Raw genomic sequence first — 20770 nt, forward strand, 5'->3', positions numbered from 1 at the left:
CTCTGGCCTCCTTGCTGCTTCTTGAGCACACCAGTCATACCCTCACCTCAGGACCTTTGCACTTGCCGTTTGTTCCCTCTGCCTGGAATGCTCTCCCTCCAGATCCCCACATGGCTCCCTCCATCTTCCCCTTCAGATCTTTGCTCATTGTCACGTTCCAGGCCAAGATCTCTGCCCTTCCCATTTAAACCTCAATTCCCAAATGCTCCCAACCCCTTCCTTTCTTATGTCCCCCATGCACTTGTCACCATCCAACCCACCAGGGTAGTTCTTTTTTCTGACTCTGTCCACTGCCAGAGGGTCCTCTGGGAGAACAGGAGTTTTTTTCTGTTTTGTTCCCAGCCGAAGCCGCAGGATCTAGAACTATGTATGGCGCATGGCTTATTTATTGCTGAATGAATGAATAAATTAAGGGGCAACAGACTGGGACCAGGGATGGGTGGAGGTGGAGAGGGAACCACTGCCCTGGGGGCCTTGGTGAGATTCGGGGTAGGGGGCGGTGGGCAGAAGATGGCCACAGGTTCTGAGAGACTGAATTTTGAGAGGGCCTGGAACTGCCTAAGTTACCAGCAGCTGTGGTAACTGGCCAGGACCGTCATTTGGGGCCACAGGCCTGGGAGGCCAGCCTTCCTTCCCACGGGCCTGTCCTCTGGAGCATGTGAGGTGGGGGGCTGACTTGCCCCCAAGGGCAACCAGCAGAGTGGGGGTGGGGTGTTGAGGGCCAACACGATATTTGGGAGCCCAGCCCAGTGCCCGGGAGGTCTGGCTGGAGACAGGCCCTGGGCCTCCCTCCGCACTCCCAAGTATCCAGAGGGGCCGACTTCAGGGTGGCAGGGGGCGAGAGCCTGCTTTTCCCAGGTGTGTGGCCCTGACCAGGCTGCTGGAAGATCAGCCTTCAGGGCGGTTGTACACTTGGAGGGTGAGCCAGGAGCTGGGCCCGACACGGTCACTTGTCCTTTGAGCAGGACGCCACGATGCGGTGCTAAGTCTCCAGCCAAGTCACCTTGTTGGCCCCACAGCCCCATGGCCTGCTGCTCCTGGGCGTGGCTTTTCTGTGGATACCAGGCTTCCGGGATGGGCAGAGGCTTTCCTCTGCTGCTGGGACCTCTTTAGGGGGTTGGCACCAGCTGGCAGTAAGGGGCAGGGTCGGGGTTCAGCAGCTCCTGGGAAGAGGGGGAGGGGAAGGAGAGAGAGGGGCTGCTGTTGGGGGTGAGAACCAGGGTGGGGGGCAGACATCAAGGAACCGGGAGAGACTGAGAGCCGTGGAGAGAAACACACACAGAACAGAAGATGGAAAGAGAGACACCCAGAGACACGGAGATACCAGAAGAGCCTGAAGAAGAGACGGACACGGAGAGACAGAGAGAAAGAGACACAGACAGGAGAGAATGAGAGCAAGACAGAGAAACAAAGATAATGACAACACACAGAAGGACGGAGAGAGAGAGACTGACCCCGAGGGCAGCAGAGAGACCAGCACAGACAGACCCTGCCTCTGCGAGGGGGCCGGGGAGAGGCCCAGGGGCAGACGGGAGGGGCTGGCATGGGGCTGAGGCCCGGCCGGGGCCCAGGAGCAGTCCGATTGGGCTGTGTGACCCCAGGCAAAGCCTGTGGCCTCTCTGGGCTTCATTTCCTCCTGTGCAAATTCACAGCCTGGGAATCAGCTGCAATCCCAAGGGGGGAAGGACATGCCCAGGGGTTCCCAGCGCAGCCGTCATACCCTTCCGGGGGGCCCTGGGGGCAGGGTGGGGAGTTCAGGCCTCTCCTACGAGCCTGGGTGTCATGACCCCGCCCCACGCAGCTCCGTGGGGGCCCCGACGCCCCCTCCGGCCTCCCAGCTCCACACCTGGTAGGGGCGGTTCTCCGTCTCCGGCTGCCGCTGCGGGGCCGGCGGCGGGGGCTGCAGGGCAAGAACACGGGTGAGCCAGGCCCTGCACGCCCAGCCCCCTCCAGCCTTGACCTTAGCTGTCAGGACAGACCTGGATTCCACGTCCCCATTGCTGCTCCCTGACTGGGGGACCTCTGGGTGAGGGGAATTCAGACCCCTGTCCTCGCCTCAGTGTTCCCCTCTGAGGATCGGGCCGAGGGCCCTGCCGCAGGTAGGTGCCCCCGCGGCGAGCCCCTCAAAACGCTCTGCCGCCCCATCAACACCTGTGCTTCTAAGCTTTAGTCTTCGCTGTTCATGTTTCTCTTCTTACTTAATTCTTCTTCTTGTTTAATCTTATCTAATTTAATTATCTTCTTATCTAATTCTTCTTTGTATCAATCATCCCTACCTGATTATAAAGGGAATATCTGCTCAGTGTTGGGAATGCAGAAGGACAGGAGAAAGTAAGGCCCCCCCAGCAGCCTCCATGCCCCAGAGACAAACACCATGTATGTTGTGCTGTTTCCCCCCAATCTCTTCTCCTTATAGTTTTTAGAGCACCCTAGAGAGCGACAGTTCCCAAACTGTGTGACGGGGCACCCCAGCCCTTGCGGAGGGGAGGTACCAGGTCAGAAGTGGGCTTCAAAGGAGAGGGGTGGGGGTTCACCACGGCAGCATTCACGGACTCCGTGTCACTGAAAGGAGACACCAGGAGGACTGGAGATGGCATCACTTCATAGACATTGTCACCTGAAGCAGAGGACAAGAGGAGGAGCCAGCCAACAGGTGGCCCACAGGCCCACTCTGGCTGCTGTCAACATTCATTTATCCATTTAACAAACGTTTATGCAAACCCCTCTTCTTGCCCAGACCCATTCACTGCTGTGACTGAGGCAGTGGTGGTCCTCCCCTCACAGCCCAGTGGGGGAGACAGTCCCCTGACAGGGACAACCCAGAGTGGGCATGGTTGGAATAGGAGACCCCAGAGGGTTCCTGGAGTGGAGTCAGGGAGGGCTTCCTGGAGAAAGGGGTATCTGAGACTGGAAAGAGAAGTGAGAGCTGTGCAAAGGCAGGAGAGGGTGCCTGCAGAGGCCTGATGGTGGGAGGGCCTGCCACAGTTTGAGGAACTTTGATATGCTTGCTTTGTCTGGATTTTATCTATATATATAGTTTTGTTTTGCTTTTGAGGGTAGGAATGTTATGTGAGAGATGAAGCCAGGAAAAGAGTGGGGACCAGTTTATGGGAGCTTTGGGGACCACGTTAGGAGCCCGAATTTGTCCTAAGGGTACTGGGGAGCCCCAGAGGGCCTTTGAGCAGAGCAGCGACAGACCGGAGTTTTAGAAGCATCCTGTCCTGGGACAGCCTGGAGGCCAGCCTGGAGGCCAGGATCCTGCAGAGGAGCGGAGTGTAGGGATCCGGGAGACCGTACCTGTTAGTGGCCCAGAGCCGCCGCTGGGGCCGGCTGAGTGCTGTGGTGACCACCGACATGGAGTGCCAGCCACTGGGAGGAGGAGGAAGAGCAGGCTTGGGGTGAGTGCTGATGCCCTTGAAATGTGTGGGCTGGGTCTGGGGAGCCCCAGGGAGGTCTGGGTGGAACAACCAACTGGGGGCTCTGAGTGGGTGAGAACAAGGGGCTTGTGGCTGGGGGAGAGGAGGAAGGAGCCACGGGGAGGGCCGGGTGGTGAGACTGGGACCTCTGCTTACCAGTGTGACGGCCAGGGCCCAGCTCCGGCTTCTCTGGGGCCGTCGTCCTGGGGGTACATTAAGGAACCAATATTAGGGTAGTAAGATGGCTGGTCAGGGACCCAGAGAAGCTGGAGAGCCCACCAGGCTCCAGAGAGAGATGGTCCTTGCCTCCCAGTGGGCCAGGATGGGACTTGTCCCTATCCTGCCTCTTCTCCCATAATGCTCAGCCACACAGCCCTGTTCAGGTTCCCCAGCTGCCGCTTTATGCCAGAAAGCAACATTTCCCTGATGTCACCATTTGTAAAGACCAGCTAAGTGATTCTGGTCCATTCACCTGTTTCATGATTTCCTTCATAGTTCCCTTTAAGTCAGTTCATTTGAATACCGTCATTTAAAAAGTTCACTTGACGTCACTACAGCTAATTTGTTAATTCACTAAATAAATATACATGGCCTGGGCACTGTTGAAGTCTCTGGGGACACAGTTGGGAACAAGACCGACAGAGACCCCTGGCCTCTTGGAGCGGACACTCTAGGGAGAGAGAGCGAAAATTTGAATAAACAGTAGACACTAGAATATTGGGGAGTAAAAAGTGTGCTGCAGGAAAATGAAGATGGAAAGGGGCAAAGGGTGGAGGGAGAGTGTGTGTCCAGCTTCAAGTAGGATGGTCTAAGGAGCCTGGCCGAGAAGGTGACATTTGAGCAAAGGCCTGAGGCAGGGAAGAGGACTGCTTATCTTGGGAAGAGAGTTTTAGCAGAGGGAAGAACATGTGCAAAGGCCCTGAGGTAGAAGCATGCACAGTAAGGAGAGGTGTGTGCCCAGGCATGGGCAACTATTGCCTGAGGGCCAAATCCACCCCATCATCTCTTTTTGAATTGCCTGCAAGCTGACAAGGTGTCTAGCAGGGATGGCTTATGTGTGTCCACTACCCTTGATATGAGTGTGGCAGACATTATTAATCAACCAAATTAATAATTAACCAGGGTGAAGGGGAGAGGGGCAGAGGTGAGGTCAGGCAGGTGAGGGGGCAGCAGGTTGAGCAGGGTCTTGTGGCCATAGTAAGGATGTTGGCCTTCACTCCAAGGAACCCGAGCTGACTGATTTGAACAGGGTTCTCTGTCTGCTGAACAGGGAACAGACTGTGGGAAGCAGTAGACCTGTTGGAAGCTGCTACATTGTAAATGAAAAAACAAAAACGAAAACAAAAAACCTCCCTACAACTAGACAGAAAAGGAAAGCCAAACCTTGGTTTAAATTTGTAGCTCGATACTGTTGTTAGTTTTTCTTTTTGTAAAAGCCAGCGGGCGTTAGAAACGCTGACCGCAACAAGCTTTACGGGCTGACTGGACCCCGACTGAAGCGCTTGCTTGCCACAGTCAGACTGATGCAAAGAGAAGAGAGAAAGGAATTCATTTCACCATGTGACTCAAAGCCTTTAAGAGTATCCTATTAAAAAACATTTTCTATTTGGAAATATTTCAAAGTTACAGAAAAGTTGCAAAAAGGGTACAAAGAACATCTGTATAATTTTTATCCAGATTGGCCTTTTGTTTTCACTCCATCGGCTTTAGCATTTGCTCTCCCTCTTCCTCCCGTGCACGTTTTCTCCCCCTGACCCGTTGGAGGGTAAGCTGCATGCATTGCGACCCGTTATCCTAAATACGTCCATGTATTTAAATATTTCCCTATTCTGTTTCCTAACATCGTGGCCCAGAATGCCATCTCAAGCTGCCTTCAGCTCTGCCAGCGCTTTGAGAATCCTTGAGACCCTTTGAAAAATCACTGGCTGTAGTGGAAAGAAAGCTGGTCAGAGGTGAGGGCACCCGGAGTGTAGTTTTGGTTCTGGAGCTGACAATCACTCAGATCTGGGTTCCTATCATGAAAACCTATTGCCACTCAGCTTCTGCCATTTGACAGATGACTTCATGTCTCTACGCCTTGGTTTTCTCTAGAGACTGTGGCAAACTATTGCCCAAGGGCCAAATCCACCCCATCACCTCTTTTTGTATGGCCTGTAAGCTAAGAAGGTGTCTAGCAGGGATGGCTTATGTGTGTCCACTACCCTTGACATGACTGTGGCAGACATTATTAATCAATCACAGCATCCTTTCCCACGGAACTTGGAGTGACCTCAACTTCTTTTCCTTCAAATGCTTGGCACATAGTAGGCCCTTAACAAATAGTATTGACTAATTTACTGACCAGGCTTAGACTGCCACCCCCAAATTAGAATATATTAGGAGAAAAACAAGTAGAATGATGAAGGTCCAGAAACCATGGCACATAAGGAAGAGTTGAGGGAGGAGTTAGGATTGCTAGCTTCATTTTCTGGGGATTACAGAGAGGCAAAAAAATTAGACATCTTATCTACAGTGAGCTCAGAGCCAAGGTCGGGAGAGAAAGTTCTGAAGAGGCTGATCTCATGAGGAAGGAATTTTCACAGATGGGAATATTTCCCTGGGGAAACAGGCCCCCACCTCTTTTCCTCAATACGGAGGTAGGCACTGTCTGATCGCTTTGGCTGCTTCTCATCCACTCTCATTCTTTGGCAATAGCATCTGGTTTTCCTTTGGGAAATCCCTCCCCACTCTCAATCCATTTGGTCATGTGGATCTGGGTCTATTTCCAGTTTCAGGGCTGCACAAATACCCAAGTTTAGCCAATCAGAACATTCCAACACCTGGCCACAGTGACTGGCCCAGGCGAAAACGTGTAATTTGAGTTGATCCAATGGGAGGCAGTCCCTGGATCCAGCCATACCTGCAGCTCCTGTAGGAAAAAAACCTTGTTTTTTTTTTGGTGAGCTAGTTCAAGGGTAAGGTTTCTGTCCTTTGCAATGCAGGTTCTGTATGATACAGGATAGGAAGACCCTTCCACTGCAGGAGTTCCCAGATTTGATGGGACGGTGTATGAGTCTGATCATGTAACTTGTTAAAGAATTAGTCAGTGGGCTGGGGAGGAGACAGAAGGGGAGGGGAGAGAGGCCCGGGGCCCCTGTACCTGTGCCTCTGGCGCCTCCAGCATTTTGTCATCAGGAGATAGGCAATGCTGCCCACGAGGAGGGACCCGGCGACAAGGGGCCCAGTGATGATGGCAGCCACAATCGCAGCGCTCATGGGCAGGTGCGTCACAGGGGGCTCCTTATGCTTTTCTGAAGGGTATGAGAGAGAGAGAGGACTGTGTGGCACCTTGGGAGGGCCCCCTCCATGTTCCCCCATCTGTGACTATCCACAGAGCCCCGGTGTGCGATTTCCCCTTCCCAGCCTAGAGTTTCCCTTGCATTGCAGATCCAAATATCAGTGGTCTGGTGGATTTGGCTGCAGATAAAACTCCCTGCATCCCTGATGGAACTCCTTCACTGCCCCCCGACCCCAAATCTCCGCTTCCCTAGGATATCCTACCAGCCTCAGCACAGCCCAGACCCACCTGCAGACCCACTCCCTGTCCCCTCCCCACTAATCTGCTTGCTCTCGCCTCCATTAATGACACTTCCATCCTTCTAGCGGAAGGATGAGGCTCTGGGCTGTTTTGTGGGGGACACAGAGAACTCCACTAGCAGGGTTTTCAAACTCGCCATGCCAGATCGGGGATGAAGCCTACCTGATGTCTGGCTCCCACCGTGAGGCCCTCCAGCCTTTAATCTCAAGTGGGGCACCTGTTCCGTCCCAGCCCTTCTTGGGAGCTAAGCTTGTGGACTCTGAGGCCAGAATGCTGGGGTTCAAGTTCCTGCTGCCTCCTGGCTGTATGACCCTGGGTAGCTTCTCTCTGCCTCTCAGTTTTCCCATCTGTGAAATGGGGATAATAAGAATACCTACCTCACAGGGTTGTTGTGAAGAGTGAATGAGTTTACACACACACACACACACACACACACACACACACACACACACACACGCACTTTCTATCCAACAAAGTAGATTCTGTGCCATTTTACAGATGAGGAAACTGAGGCACAGAGAAGTGAACTGCCTGGGAGCTCACAGTCAGAGCAGTGCTGGGACCACACCTGGGCCATCTGAACTTCTAATGACTATTCTGTGTGGCTTCTGAATGCAAACAAGCTGTCCCTGCTGTGCCCTATCTGAATTCCTGGCCTCAGAAATTGTGCACATAATAAAATGGTCATCGTTTTATAACACCAAGTTCATTCTGCAGCAAGAAGTGACAAGAACAGAACCCTATGTTCCGTTTCTCCTTCCAGGACTGAAAATTTTCTTGTTGGCTTTTCTCCGCACTGGTCACGGGGAACCTTGGTGCTCAGGTCTGCTAACTGAATCACCTGGGTCTTCTTCCATGAGTCAGATTTATCCATTTATGCAAAGCTGACCTTTGAGCCTTCGCTTTGGGAGCCAGAGACAAAGAGGTGCAGGCGCCATGCCGGGCCTTTGGTGGTGAGGACGTGGCCAGCACACCCACCAGTGTATGAACTCCGTAAGGACAGAGAGCTGTGCCCCATTCCTTCTGTGAACACAGTGCCTGGTACACAGCAGGTGCTCAACAGATGTTCACTGAATGAATGAATAGTTGAACGTAGCTTTCTGGTGCTCCTCAGGCAGGGCTTCTGGTCCCGGGGCTGAACGTTTTCTCAGGCAGGAATAGTTCCACATGTAATTTATACCTCGTTCCCAGCGCCCTGACTCCTGGAGGTGCCGTGAGCATGCAATCCCCTTTATTAAAACCCCTTTCTGCCCGTGCCAGGTGGGGTTGGCTACTGTTATGGCTGCTACAGACACACCAGATCCTCTCTTGACTGAGAAGTAAAGCATGCGGGTTACCCAGGCCTCAGGAAGTACTCCCAGCCATTTCCATCCCCCACCTAGGTGGGGTTCCACATTTGGGGCCCCAACTGCCTTCAAATATAAGTGCCCTGGCTGCCCTGGAGACCCGACCTCATGTGAAGACACCCCCAGCCCTACCCCTGGTCCCCTCCACCTTCTCCTTTGCTCCTTCTTGTCCATTGGACTGAACTGCCTCCCTTCCCTGTTCCCTGAGCTCAGCTCGCCAGGAACCCAGGCAGCTCCCCGCTCTCCTGACTGCTCCCCAGGGGGGCCCCTCGGTGCTTCCTGGGGAATCCCTGAGGGTCTGAGAAAGAGCCAGGTGGCAGAGGGCCAGGGACGTGGACCTGGGCCCAGCTGGGGCCTCGGCTCCCCACTTCCCAGCAGTGTGGTGTTGCGCCCTCTCTGGGGCTCAGTTTGCCCCTCTGTAAAGCGGGGGTCATCCTGGGGCCCACTTGACAGGGTTCTTGTGGGCATGAAGTAAGGTGAGGTTGGCAAAGTGCTTGACTTGGAGGTGTGTGGTATGTAGTAAGTGTTCCGTGAATGGGAGACGGTGTTACAAGTATTTATTGAGTGCCTAATGTGTGCTAAGCACTGCTCTAAGCACTAGGGAATCAATGGTGAACAAATGGCAGCAAATATGCATCATGATTATTTCTTGGAAGGCAGGTGTTGAGTCTTCCTCATCCCCCCAGCCCGGATCTCCAGGCCCCCAGCCCAACCCCCCATCTCGTTGGTCCTATTTGATTCCACCGCTTGGACAAGAGGTGGACACTTGACTCAAGAGGAAGCGGACCAAAGGCCAGGCTGGACCAGACAGATTCTCTCCGTCTCTGTCTGCCTGTCTCTCTTTCCAGCTCTCTTTCTGCCTCTGCATTTCGGAAGAGGAGACTCAGAATACGCAAAGAAGCCTGGGTGGGCACCCTGTTTAGTGTGGTAGTGGGAATCCCAGCCCACGGAAAGGAGAGTGGAGCCCGTGAGCAGAGTCGAGACCAGAGGCCGCACAACCGGGAAGGGGAGAGACCACCTTGCTGCCCTGACACCTGCCTTGGGGGCTCCCCGCTCATTCATTCATTCAACAGTGTTCCTGGCCCTGTTCTAGGTTCCAAGGAGGCAGCTGTGAGCCCAGGCCTCCTAGAGCCGACATCCCAGGAGCTGCCTCTGGTTTCCACAAAGTCCCCCCAACTCTGAGACGGTTGGAAAGAGCTTCTGTCTTTACAACCTGAGCCTTGTCTCAAATACATCTGGCAGCACTGGCCTCCTAGGCTGCCCCCTTGGTCTCCTGCCTCAGTCATGGTTAACCTGCCAGCTCAGGTTAGAAGCCCTACAGCTTCCTGCCACAGGCCCTTTGCACAAGTGAAGCTGTCTGCCTGCACACCTTACAAAGCTCCTTTCCCTTCTACTTAGAGCTGCTGGTCATCAAGCTTTGTTGAAGGATTCCCTTTTGAGGCAACCTCTCTGCTACCCCAACTTATGATTCCCACACTTGCCTTCATTCCCTGCACTGTTCATAATGATCCATTTGTGGGTGTGTGCTTATTAGTTAATATCTGTCTCCCCCACTGGGTTGTGAATCCAGGAGAGCAGGGCCAGGGCTGCCTTGGTCCCCAGCACTGGCCAGTCCAGGCGGGACACAGAGGAAGTGTTTATGAAGGAACAAGTGGATGAGCGGTTTGGCGTCTGCAGAGGCGACTTTGTGTCTGATCCAGACGGCCCTGCATGGGAATCCTGACTCTGCCATTGATTTGACAATTAGCTGCCTCATATTTGGGTTGTACCTTAAACTGCCTTAGCCTAGGTTTACTCCTGGACAAAATGGACATTCAGCCCACACTGTGCCCTGCGGGTGGGTTAGACTGTGAATCAGTCCATTCCCCTGTTAAAAACCCTTTAGTGGCCCCTCGTCAATCTCTCCATGGCCTGAAGGCTGGCCCCTGTGCGCCTCTCAGACCTTGCTGCCGAAGACCCAACCCACTCACTGCCTTACAGCCCTGGCGTCCTTCTGTCTATGTGCTCTGAGCACACCAAGCTAGTCTATCCCCAGGGCCTTTGCACTACTTGCTCTCCCTCTATAAGGAACTCTGCAGGGTCCCTCAGAAATCTGCATGGCTGTCTTCCCCCCTGCTCAAATGTCATTTTTCAGCAAGGCCTCCTTGATGACCTCTCATCCCAAATCACATCATCCTGTTTCTTTCTTTCTTTTTTTTTTTATTGGGCAAGTCATAACCTCTCTGTTCCTCAATTGCCTCATCTGTAAAATGGGTCTAATAATATTATGCACTTCACAGGGCTTCAGTGAGGATTAAATGAGTTACTATATATGTAAAGCTAGCATGTGATAAGCACGTAATAATGTTAGCTATCACTGTTCTTGTTAACAATTCTATCTGAAATATGATCGTAATTTATTATTTACATTTACAGAATCCCACATTTGAATGAAGATAGGGAGATTTTTTTTTTTCTCTTTCTCTGCTTTGAGAGCAAGTGGTTAAACTCCCAGATTTTGGCATTATGACTTCATGGGCTTAAATCCCAGCTCTGCCACTTTCTGGGAGTCAGTTTCTCCATCTTTAAACTGGAAACAATAATGGTGCTTGCCTCATGGAGTTGTTGTGTTTGAAAGTTTTCATTCATTCATTTACTTATTTAACAAACATTGACTGAGAACCTATTACGTCCCACACGTTGTGGTAGACATTGGACGTAAAAAGGATGAATATGTTCTATTTCCTCTCCCTTTGGAGATTTACTATTCTAGTGAGACAGGTCTGTAAACTGAACAATTAGAACACATTATGGAAATCACAAAGGTAAATGGATGAGCCAAGGCCTATAGGGACATAGATGATGAGTGACAAGTCTGCCTAGAAAGGTTGAGAAGTTATTGTCCTCTCCAACTTTATTGAGATATAATTGACATATAACATTTCATGGAGTTTTTTTTTTTTTTTAGATACAGATGAGTTAATTTAGGGCAGTGGTTCTTGACCAGGGGTGACATTTGGCAATGTCTGCAGACGTTTTTTGGTCTCTGGCATCTAGTGGGTAGAAGGCAGGACTGTTGTAATATACCCTGACAGCGCACAGAACAGCCCCCCACTACCAAGAGTCAGGCACTCCAAAATGTCAACAGTGCTCAGGTTGAGAAGCTACGCTCTAGGGCAAGTACCTGGCCCATCACGAGTGCCCAAGAAATGTTAGCTGTCGCCACTGTCCATCACCTTATCATTAATGTTTGCCCAGAGTGAGTTCACCAATAAACACTTAACTCACGGAAGAAGATTGAGTGATGTAGTGTATCCCTCAGGACCAGGCATACAGTAGGTGCTCAGTAAATATTTCACTAATTAATGCATGTGAGGAGTAAATGGTGCATTCTCCAAGGTCTGGCTCCTTGTCTAGAACAAGGTAGGCATTCAATAGATATTTATTAGTTAATGCATGTGAGGATAAAATGGTATCGCCAGGGCCTGGCACACAGTAAGTGCTCAATTGATGTGTGTTGAATGAATGAATGAGAGGACCAAATGGAGTGGTATTTGCACAGGGCCTGGCATGTGGTAGCTACTCAGGACGCATCAGCTGCCCCCACCCACTTTTTCCCCCAACACTCACCAGCCACCTGGACCTCAGTCTTGGCCCTCATGGTCCAGGAGGGGTTGATGGTGACAGCTACCTGGTAGGTACCGCTGTCAGCGGGCTGGGCATGACGCAGCAGCATGGAGCCATTGGGGAAGCCGATGATGTCTCGCTGCTCCATGGCACTGCCATCCCTCTGTGGCCGTGGTAGCCCAGGGATGTAGGTTAAGAGCATTGTGCCGCCATAGGTCTCCTCCCCCAGGTACCAGTTGAAGTCCTGGAAGGTATCTGGGATGCCCTGGACAGACAGGAGAAGGTCCTGGTTCTTTTGAGGCTGCTCTGGAATCTTCTGGATGTGGAGGGCAGCCCAGGAGCCTTGGGGGACCCAGAGGGCCAGGACTGAGGCTGTGGGGAGTTATAGGGAGGCCTGAGATCAGAGGTGTCGGGCAGGGAACATAGCATTATTTTTCCTATAGGTTCTCATCTTGGGGCAAGGACTCTGAGTGTTTTTCATTGGAAACAGTGCTGCGATTGATTAGCAATGCCTGCCCTGGGTGTAGGCATGGGAACACAGACATGGTGCCACAGATTTGCCAGAAGACTTTTCTGTCCTGAGACGCTGTGTGGTCTGCCTCTAAACACCTGAACTCTCTGAATTCTTCCTGTCATTCATCTAACTAATACTTAAAGGTGTATATATTATTTATTCTACCATACCAATTGTAAATGATACATCTAAAATTCCTTAGATTTCTAGGTAATGGGGATACAGCAAAGAATCAAAAGCAAATCAATTCTTGCCCTTACGACCATAACATTCTAGAAAATTTCATAGATAAAATGGGGGTGGGGTTGTGATTCTGCTGCTCCCCCTCCCATCTTATTCTAATAATTTCATCTTTTCTGACAATCTTTCCCTCTTCTAAGAGGAAACCTCAGCCCCTGGACTAGGTCCCACCTTGCCCCCCTCAGCCCCAGGGGTACTTTCCTGCTTACCTGAGAGCAGGAGGCCCTTTGAGAAGTGGCACTGGGTCCCCTTGGTAACCTGCATCTTGTCGTCCTGTGGAGATGCCCAGGGGCCACCTGCTGGACACCAAGGGGGCTGGAGGGCTGGGCCCTGGCTGTCTGAAGTGGGCCAACTCAGTGGGGATCCTGGGGGTGCCTCTGAGACATGGCTGAGGCCGCTGAGCCCCAGCACCCGTTTCCCACAGGCTCCAGAGGTTTCACCTGTGCTCCCTGGGATGGATGGCAGACACTGGTTGAACCAGTTTTCCAGGGTGACTGGGAACTTCCTGGGGCTTCCCCGGACTCCTCCTTTGACCCCCTTCCATGTCTTCTTCCCACCCAGTGCATCTGTCATAACAACAGTGTAACTGTGGCAACAGTCATGATGGTTGAGCAACGACCCCAGGCCAGGCAGGTCCCTGCAGGTAGGCCCAACACACACTGCCTCATTCAACACGCATCGTGCATAACTGTTCCCATTGCGCAGATGAGGAAACTGAGGCTCAAAGAAGGAGGCAAGTCTACCAGTAGGTGGAGTTGGGATTTGACCTGTGGCTGGCTCACTCTAAAGCTCTTAGTATCGTTTTTCAAAAGCATCCCTCCATTCATTCATTCATTCATTCATCCATCCCAACACATACTCCCTATGCTCAGCTCTGTGCTGGGTGGGGCTGGGGACACAGTGATGACTGCGACAACTCCTGCCTTGCTCTCAGCCCACAGTGGGGCTCACAGTTCTCTGTGTGTGTGTGAGACACCCCCCCTCCCCCGACAATGATGATTCAGAGTGGTCAGCATTGGGATGGAGGAGCACAGGGGGCTGGAGGGCCTAGGTGGATGCCTCACTCAGCAAGGAGGGCTACTGAAATATCAATTTAAATTAATTAAAATTTAACGACTCGAAAATCTTAGTTCCTCAAACTGGCCACTTTTAATTGCTCAACTGCCCCATGTGGCTAGCGGCTCTCATATTTGACAGCATAGATAAGCACATGTCCCTCACCATCACAGAAGATTCTACTGGGCAGCTGGTCCAGGGAGCTGACCGGGCAGTGCCAGGTGAGATTTCTGAGCCTGCAGGAAGAGAGAACCTTAAGTTGGGGTGCTGTACATCAGTAGCAGTGTGTGTGTGTGTGTGTGTGTGTGTGTGTGTGATAGATGGTCGGAGATGCCGGCATCCCGAGAGTCCTCAGGTTAGGGTGACAGAGAAACCCCGACTTTGAAACACCTCGGGGTGGGGCGGCATGGCCCGGGCAGGGCTGAACTTCCAGACTCCAGCACAGCCCTGTGGCGAGGTGGTGAGCCTGCTCCTCAGCCCAGCTCTGCCACCACCTGGTTATGGATCTTGGTTGCACATGACTCCACCTCTTGGAGCTTCCTTGGCTGGCTTCCTCCACCGGAGAATGGGGACAAGCATCCCCAGCTCCCGGGGCTGCTGGGAGGAGTAAAGAGGCACTGAGTGCAGGAGGTCCCAGCAAGCAGGCAGCAGATGCCTGGGGCTGCTGTTGTTACTGACCTTGCCTTTGGGCCTGCCCTGCCTCTTGAGTTCGTTCCCCTCCTCTCATGAACCCCAGCCCCCAAGGGAAGTGCATTTTCCCTGGAGGCATTTCCGTGCCCCACCTCCAACGTCCCTAATGCCTGGAAGCTTGTGCAGTGGTGTTCACAGGGTCACAAGCCCTGCAGGATTTTACCCACAGTCCTGCTTGTTGCAGTTTTGAGATTTCCTCTGACTGCCTGAAAGAGGTCTTTGCAAACCCTACCATTATTTCCAGGTGTAGCTGCCTAGGGGAGAGACACCCAAGTTCAGGGCCCCAACAGTTGCCTAAACCTGCTTCATTCTGGTAGGAATTCGGGTGTGCAGCAGGAGTGGAGTTTATGGGATCAGAGCATTCTGATATAGTTTCACTGTTAAACTCCAGGAGCAAAGGCTCTGTCTGTAAGCAGCACCGGGCAGCTCAGGAGACAAAGCCAGTTCTTCTGGATTTTCCAGTTACTGAAGATTCTCAAACAGTGACTTTGATTCCTTTTGCATTATTAAAAGACAAGTCGAGGTTTATTACAGAACATTTAGACAATACAGACTTAAAAAAAAGAGTAAAGCTCCGACCCAGAGAGAGTCACTGCTAATTCCTGAGGTCCCAGGTTCCATCCTCTGTCCTGCAGCCTTCATCCGGGCTTCTCCCCACTCCCACAGGACAGGTCCTGATTGGTCCAAGGCAGTCCCATTCTTTCGGCCAGGGATTGGTTGAGTGCTGGATGGTACTGGCCAATGAGACCTGAGGGGAGGCTGCTGAGAAGTTCACACAGGAGGGTGTGGTTTGCTTCTCCAGGTCCAGAGTTGGCTGCGATGCCCGGGATGCAGCAGCCATCTTGGCACCAGCCTGAGAATGATGCCAACATGTGGAGGAAAACAGAACAAACAGCAGAGAAACACAGCTGAGCTCCACACCCAGTGCCTGGAATAGAACCAGACAATCCAGTTTCTTGTTCTTAATCCCAGACTGGAGAGTGGAGGGTGGGGGGTGGCATCACTGTGTCCCCAGCCTCATCCAGTGCAGAGCTGAGCATAGGGAGTGTGTGTTGGGATGAATGAATGAATGAATGAATGGAGGGATGCTTTTGAAAAACCGTAGCATGCTTTATGTCGTCTAAAGCATCCTCACCATCACATTTTTATGTACTGACAAAGATTCTCTCACTGAACTCTGTCAGGCTCCCCTGAACTCTTTTCTAACTAGGCCTGACTTTTGGATTTCTGTGTTCATCTTTGCATTGTCCAATTTTAGCAAGAATCCTCTGTAGTCAGTTTAATGACAGCCGCCCACTCTTGACATCTGATCACCCTTGGGTATATGATCAGGTTCCTCATTCCCTGCTATGCCGCAGGTGCTGTGTGGTCACCCTGGCCTGTCTCTAGCAAGAATCCTCTTCGGTCAGTTAGACTCCTTCCTCTCCCCTGAGGATTATCTCAGTAATTTTCCATCCACTGACCTCCCTGATCCATGGCTATAACTCCTACTTTCCCATGAACCCTTTGGAGCGGAGTCCAATCTCTCTTCCCCGCTGCAAGGTCCCAGGCAGTGGCCCCTCCACTCACTGGATGGCTCCCTTTCCTTGAGTAAAGTCTGCTTTGTCATGCTTTAACAGGTGTCATTGAATAATTGTTTTCTTTACCAGTTAGGGTGTTATTTTTTTCTTTAAAAATTCACCCATTCTTCACTTCATGAATTTGATTGGTTCCCCAAAATTCTGCCTCTAACAGCCAGGAAATGAAAAAAAAATGTTTTCAATAAAAATTTAAAATTTTTTGCTGTGGTAAAACACACATGACACCTACCATTTTAACCACTTCAAAATGTATGATTCAGCGGCATTTAGTACATTCACAGTATTGGGCTCTCATCACCACTATTTCTTTCCAGGACATTTTTATCACACCAAAAGGCAACTTTGAACTTATTAAGCAGTCATGCTCCATTGTCCCCTTCCTCCAGGCCCTGGCCCACCACTAATTTCTTTTCTGTTTCTATGGATTTGCCTATTCTGGAGATTTCACATAAATGCAATCATACGATCTGTGACCTTTCAGTCGGCGAGATGTTTCCAAGGCTCGTCCATGTGGTAGCCTGGGTCAGCGCTTCATTCCTTTTTATCGCTGAGTAACATTCCACTGCATTGATACACCACATATTTTAAAATCCATTCATGTATTGATGGATATTTGGGTTGTGTCCACTGTTTGGCTATCGTGCCGTTCCGACATTCATTTGCAAGTATTTGTTTGAGTCCCGGTGATCAATTCTTTGGGGTCTGCCGTTGGGAGTGGAAGTCCTGGGTCACTTGGCTTTTTACTAAGTTAGATTTCAGCAGCACAGACTTCCTCAGCCCCCAAAATCTGCAACTCAGAGGTTTCCGGGACCTCAGAGCTCCTTAAAGTGAGGTGATATTGGCTTGAAGCTCCCCTCACTTTGTGTAGGAGCCCCGGGAAGGCTTAGGCTGTTTCAGCCTCTCATGATCTCCATCAAACCCCTCCATCCCCGTTGTCCAATGTGGATAATCATGGCTTTCTATATCTGGCGAAGTTTACAAACACTCATGCCAACCTTCTGGGTCCACTCCTGACTCCTGGTTCTGTGGAATCCACAGGCACTTTCCCCAAAACAGGCCATCACATCCATTGCTGGTGGGAACAGAGATCAGCGGGACTTCTCTGCAGGACAGTTTGTCCCCATCTATCACCATGACAGGGACACATACACTGCAACCCATCAATTCCACCTCCAGACGTGTGTTCTACACCCATGTGTCAACGTGAGTGAGCTTACAGTGTACAAGGCCACTTCTCTACCACTCGAATGGTAAAAGGGCAGAAACAGCACAGATGTCAGTCCATAGGGGCCTGGTTGAAAAAGTTCCAGCCATCCCACTCTGCAGTACTACAAGGATGTGAAGACTTGAGAGACTCTGAATTTCCAGACACCTTTAGTAACAAAAGCAAGGTGCAGAACTGTGAGACATTACCTATTGTGGAAAAATTAATATCTATTTGTTGTTTGTGCATAAATAAACTTGCCCAAAAATGGTGCCATGGCTCTCTGTGGTGGGGGCCGTAGACACAATAATGGATCACTTAAGATGCACACATCCTGATTCCTGGAACCTGCGAATATGGTGCCTTCCATGGCAAAAGGGACTTTGCAGATGTGATTAAGCCATGGACCTGGAGATGGAGAATGAGCCTGGCTTCTCCAGGGTAATCACAGGCATCCTTAGAAGGGAAAGTGGGAGGCAGGAAAGTTGCAGGAGGAAGAAGGTGGTGGGACAGCGGGAGCAGAGAGAGAAAGGTCACGTGATGGGAGGCCATATGCCAAAGGACGCAGGTGGCCTCCGGAAGCTGCAGAGGGCAAGCCAAGGGACTCTCCCCTGAGCCTCCGGAGGGAACCATCCTGCCGACACCTTGATTTTAGCCCAGTGAGACCCATTTCAGGCTTCTGACCTCCAGAACTGTGACAGAATAATTGTGTGTTTTTCAAGTCACTACATTTGTGGAAATACAGTTTCTCCCACCCAAAATGTATAATTCAACAGTTTTTGGTATATTACCTTATTAACTTACAAAATTTGTGGGAAAACATAATGTTTTTTCAGTCATGTTTAAATTTATTATTTTATGGTGTTACATTCACAATATTGTACAAAACTGGATATCCACTTGCAAAAGAATGGAGCTGGACCCTTACCTTATGCCCTGTGCTCAAATGAACTCAAAGTGGACTCCTGATTTTTTTTTATAACTTTTGATTTGGGGATGTTTATGTATTACCTAGTTAAGGAAATTAAAGAGAGAGAAAAATAAGGTGAGTACTCCCCCACAGTCTGAGAATTCTGGGGACTCATGTCCTTGTGGCCCTCTTGATTCAGGGTCTTGCTTCCATGCCTCTGGTTCTGTCTCACACAGTGACAGCCCGTGAGAGCCCCTCCCAGTTCCCCCTGAAGACCTCCTCGCACACGGCCACTCAAAGTGCAGTAAATAAGCTTTAAGGAGGTGTCTGGGGGCTGGGGACAGACCAAGGGTTTATGTGGTGGCCGGGCGGGCAGCCAGTGTCATACTTGCCTCCCTTTTCTCTCCAACACTGGGAAGCCCCACCGGCCTTGTCACCACCCTGTCACCCCTCCCATCCTACTGGGTCGTGTCTCGTCCCCACCCTTCTCTGCACTCTCCCACTTGTCCAGAGGGAATCCCAAATCCTTCTGCTGTTCTCCTGTAGAGCGGTTTGTGCTCTGCTCTACGGTGTAGCATCCTGGCCCCAGGTCTTATTTCCCGAAAGGATTCTCCCCAACAGACAGTTCTGTCAGTAGGAGAAATTCTGGTGCCTACCCCCCAGGTCCCAGACCGTTGTAAAGTACACATGTCAGTTGCATCCGAGCAGCTCGGCCTCCTGGTCTGAGGGGCGAGTGTGCTGCACAGCTGCAGTTTCTGCTCCTCCAGCACCTCATCCTCCCAGCTTGGGAAATGACATCTTCGTTTCCTTGGTGGGTTGCTGGCCCCCATTTCCTGGGGTCCTGTCAACCCCAGCACGCTGGCGAAAGATGCTCTCCTGGGACCTGAGTCTTGGCAGAAGATGCCTGGACCTGATAACCCCCAAGTTCACGTCCACCAGTTTCTCCTGTTCCTCGGACAGCCCCGGCAGCTGAGTCCCAGCCTCTGGTTCTCCTCTGGCCACAAGTGTCAGTCGCTATTTCTTCTAAGTGCAGAGATTAGACTGATACAGAGATGCAGACGCTCAAGGCCGCAGGTCAGATTCTTACAAGAATCCTCAGGTAATTCCATGCAGGACAGGATTAAGTTTGCCCAAAGAGAGATTTGGCCCTTTGGCCCTGGCTCAGGGGAGGTGACCTCAAAGCCCTCGAATGTCCTGGCGTGTAGGCATCTTTGTTTACCTGGGGTCGTGGGCCACACCAAATAGCCTCTGCTGACACTGTGATGATGGTGGAGGCCGCCGGCCACGCAGTGTTGTGTTGACCTAGGGAGGTGCTGGAGCTAAGGTCAGCTGTGCAGGTGGCCAGGCGTGTCTACATGATTAACCCCAAGAACCAAGGCTCAGGTGGGCCACTCTCTGGGGAGGGAGACTTCATTTGCCCGAGGGGAGGTACAGCTGCCAGGTCCACAGTCTCCCCAGGCCCTGGTGCCTGCGCTTTTCAGTCTTAATGCTGCCATCTTGCGCCCTCTGTTGGCAGATCCTGGGGACAGCTGGCATGACAGCTCACGGTTGAATAGGAGACCTCCTAGGAGGGAGCGTTCAAACGTTAGCCTCAGGGCCCTTTCAAACAAAATCTTCCCACTGAAGCCCAGTGTGCAAAGAGCTGCAGGCCTGTGCCCTCCTCTCTCCCTGGAAGCCAGGTACAGCTGGCGAGTTACTCCTGAGCAAGGCAGATGGAAGAAAGCTTGGGTGGGTTGGGGGGGTTCCTAGTGTTATTTTGCACTCCACCCATCTGGCAGGGGTGTCCAGGTCACATGCATTTAAGCCAAAGTCCTTACGGTGTCCTCTGAGCCCCTACTCCCTTACTATTTGTAAAATGAATCCACGATCCAGTGACCAAGACTCCCTGATCTGAGTATCCTGATCTGTAAAACGGGGGAACATCACGGTATTGGGGCGAGGATTCAGTGAAAGGCTGCCATGTGGGGGGCTTGGCATAGAGTCTGGCACATAGCAGGTGCTCAATTATGGCAGCACAGCAGACAGGCAGGGGATGTGCTGAAGAGGAGGGGACTCAGGGGAGCTTCTGCACAGCCAGAAATAAATCAGGACCCACAGCTGGACTAGACCAGGGAGGATTCCCAGAGGCAGCCCCACGATATTCTCAAGGGGGCAGCCTGAGTGTGACTGCTGCCTGGGAGGCGCAGCTGGAAGAGAAGAAGGAAGCAGGTTCAGAGACTTTGGGGTTTTTCATCTGCCCCAAAATACATTACCCCTTATTCCTTTAGGAAGCTACTGCTCTGCTCAGTCTGTGTAGTTCAGGTGGGCTTGACCCTACCCTCTGGTTCCTAGGACAGGACTTTGATCCAGGCCTGGCCAGTCAGGGCATTCCATTCTCCTTGGCTGCTGTAACTGGTTCACGGAGGGGCTGAGATCTGAGCTGAGCCAATGAGAGCCAGCTCTGGGACTTTGGCTAGAGCTATTGAAAGGGGAATGTTCTTTTCATGTTCTAAATGGGTGGGAGCTGGGTCTGTAGCTGCTGAGGGCCATCTTGCCTCCCTGCAGGAAGAGTCTGCCAAAGAATAAAGCCAGCACAGGGACAAATAGAGACAAGAGAGGTAAAGGAAAGCTCTACAATTGGAGCACCTGGAT

General features: G+C 51.6%; 1 protein-coding gene across 3 annotated transcripts; it reads right to left on the reverse strand.

The window, feature by feature from the left end:
* Window positions 1–368: 368 nt before the first annotated feature.
* On the reverse strand, window positions 369–13180 carry CEACAM19 (CEA cell adhesion molecule 19). Of its 3 annotated transcripts, none has more exons than XM_036885836.2 (8): window positions 12909–13180; window positions 11949–12317; window positions 6556–6706; window positions 3573–3619; window positions 3298–3369; window positions 2535–2617; window positions 1847–1900; window positions 369–1163 (listed from the first exon to the last, which is right to left on the reverse strand). In XM_036885836.2, the coding sequence occupies exons 1-8, from the start codon at window positions 12961–12963 to the stop codon at window positions 1110–1112; spliced, it is 885 nt and encodes a 294-aa protein (XP_036741731.2). In that variant the 5' UTR covers window positions 12964–13180; the 3' UTR covers window positions 369–1109. The 3 variants fall into 3 exon arrangements, with proteins under 3 accessions (XP_036741731.2, XP_057348676.1, XP_057348677.1); XM_057492693.1 differs by having other exon boundaries at window positions 2493–2617; XM_057492694.1 differs by lacking the exon at window positions 2535–2617.
* Between the last annotated feature and the right edge of the window lie 7590 nt (window positions 13181–20770).

This window comes from Manis pentadactyla, chromosome 15 (genome assembly GCF_030020395.1).
Source record: "Manis pentadactyla isolate mManPen7 chromosome 15, mManPen7.hap1, whole genome shotgun sequence".
Lineage (NCBI taxonomy): Eukaryota > Metazoa > Chordata > Mammalia > Pholidota > Manidae > Manis > Manis pentadactyla.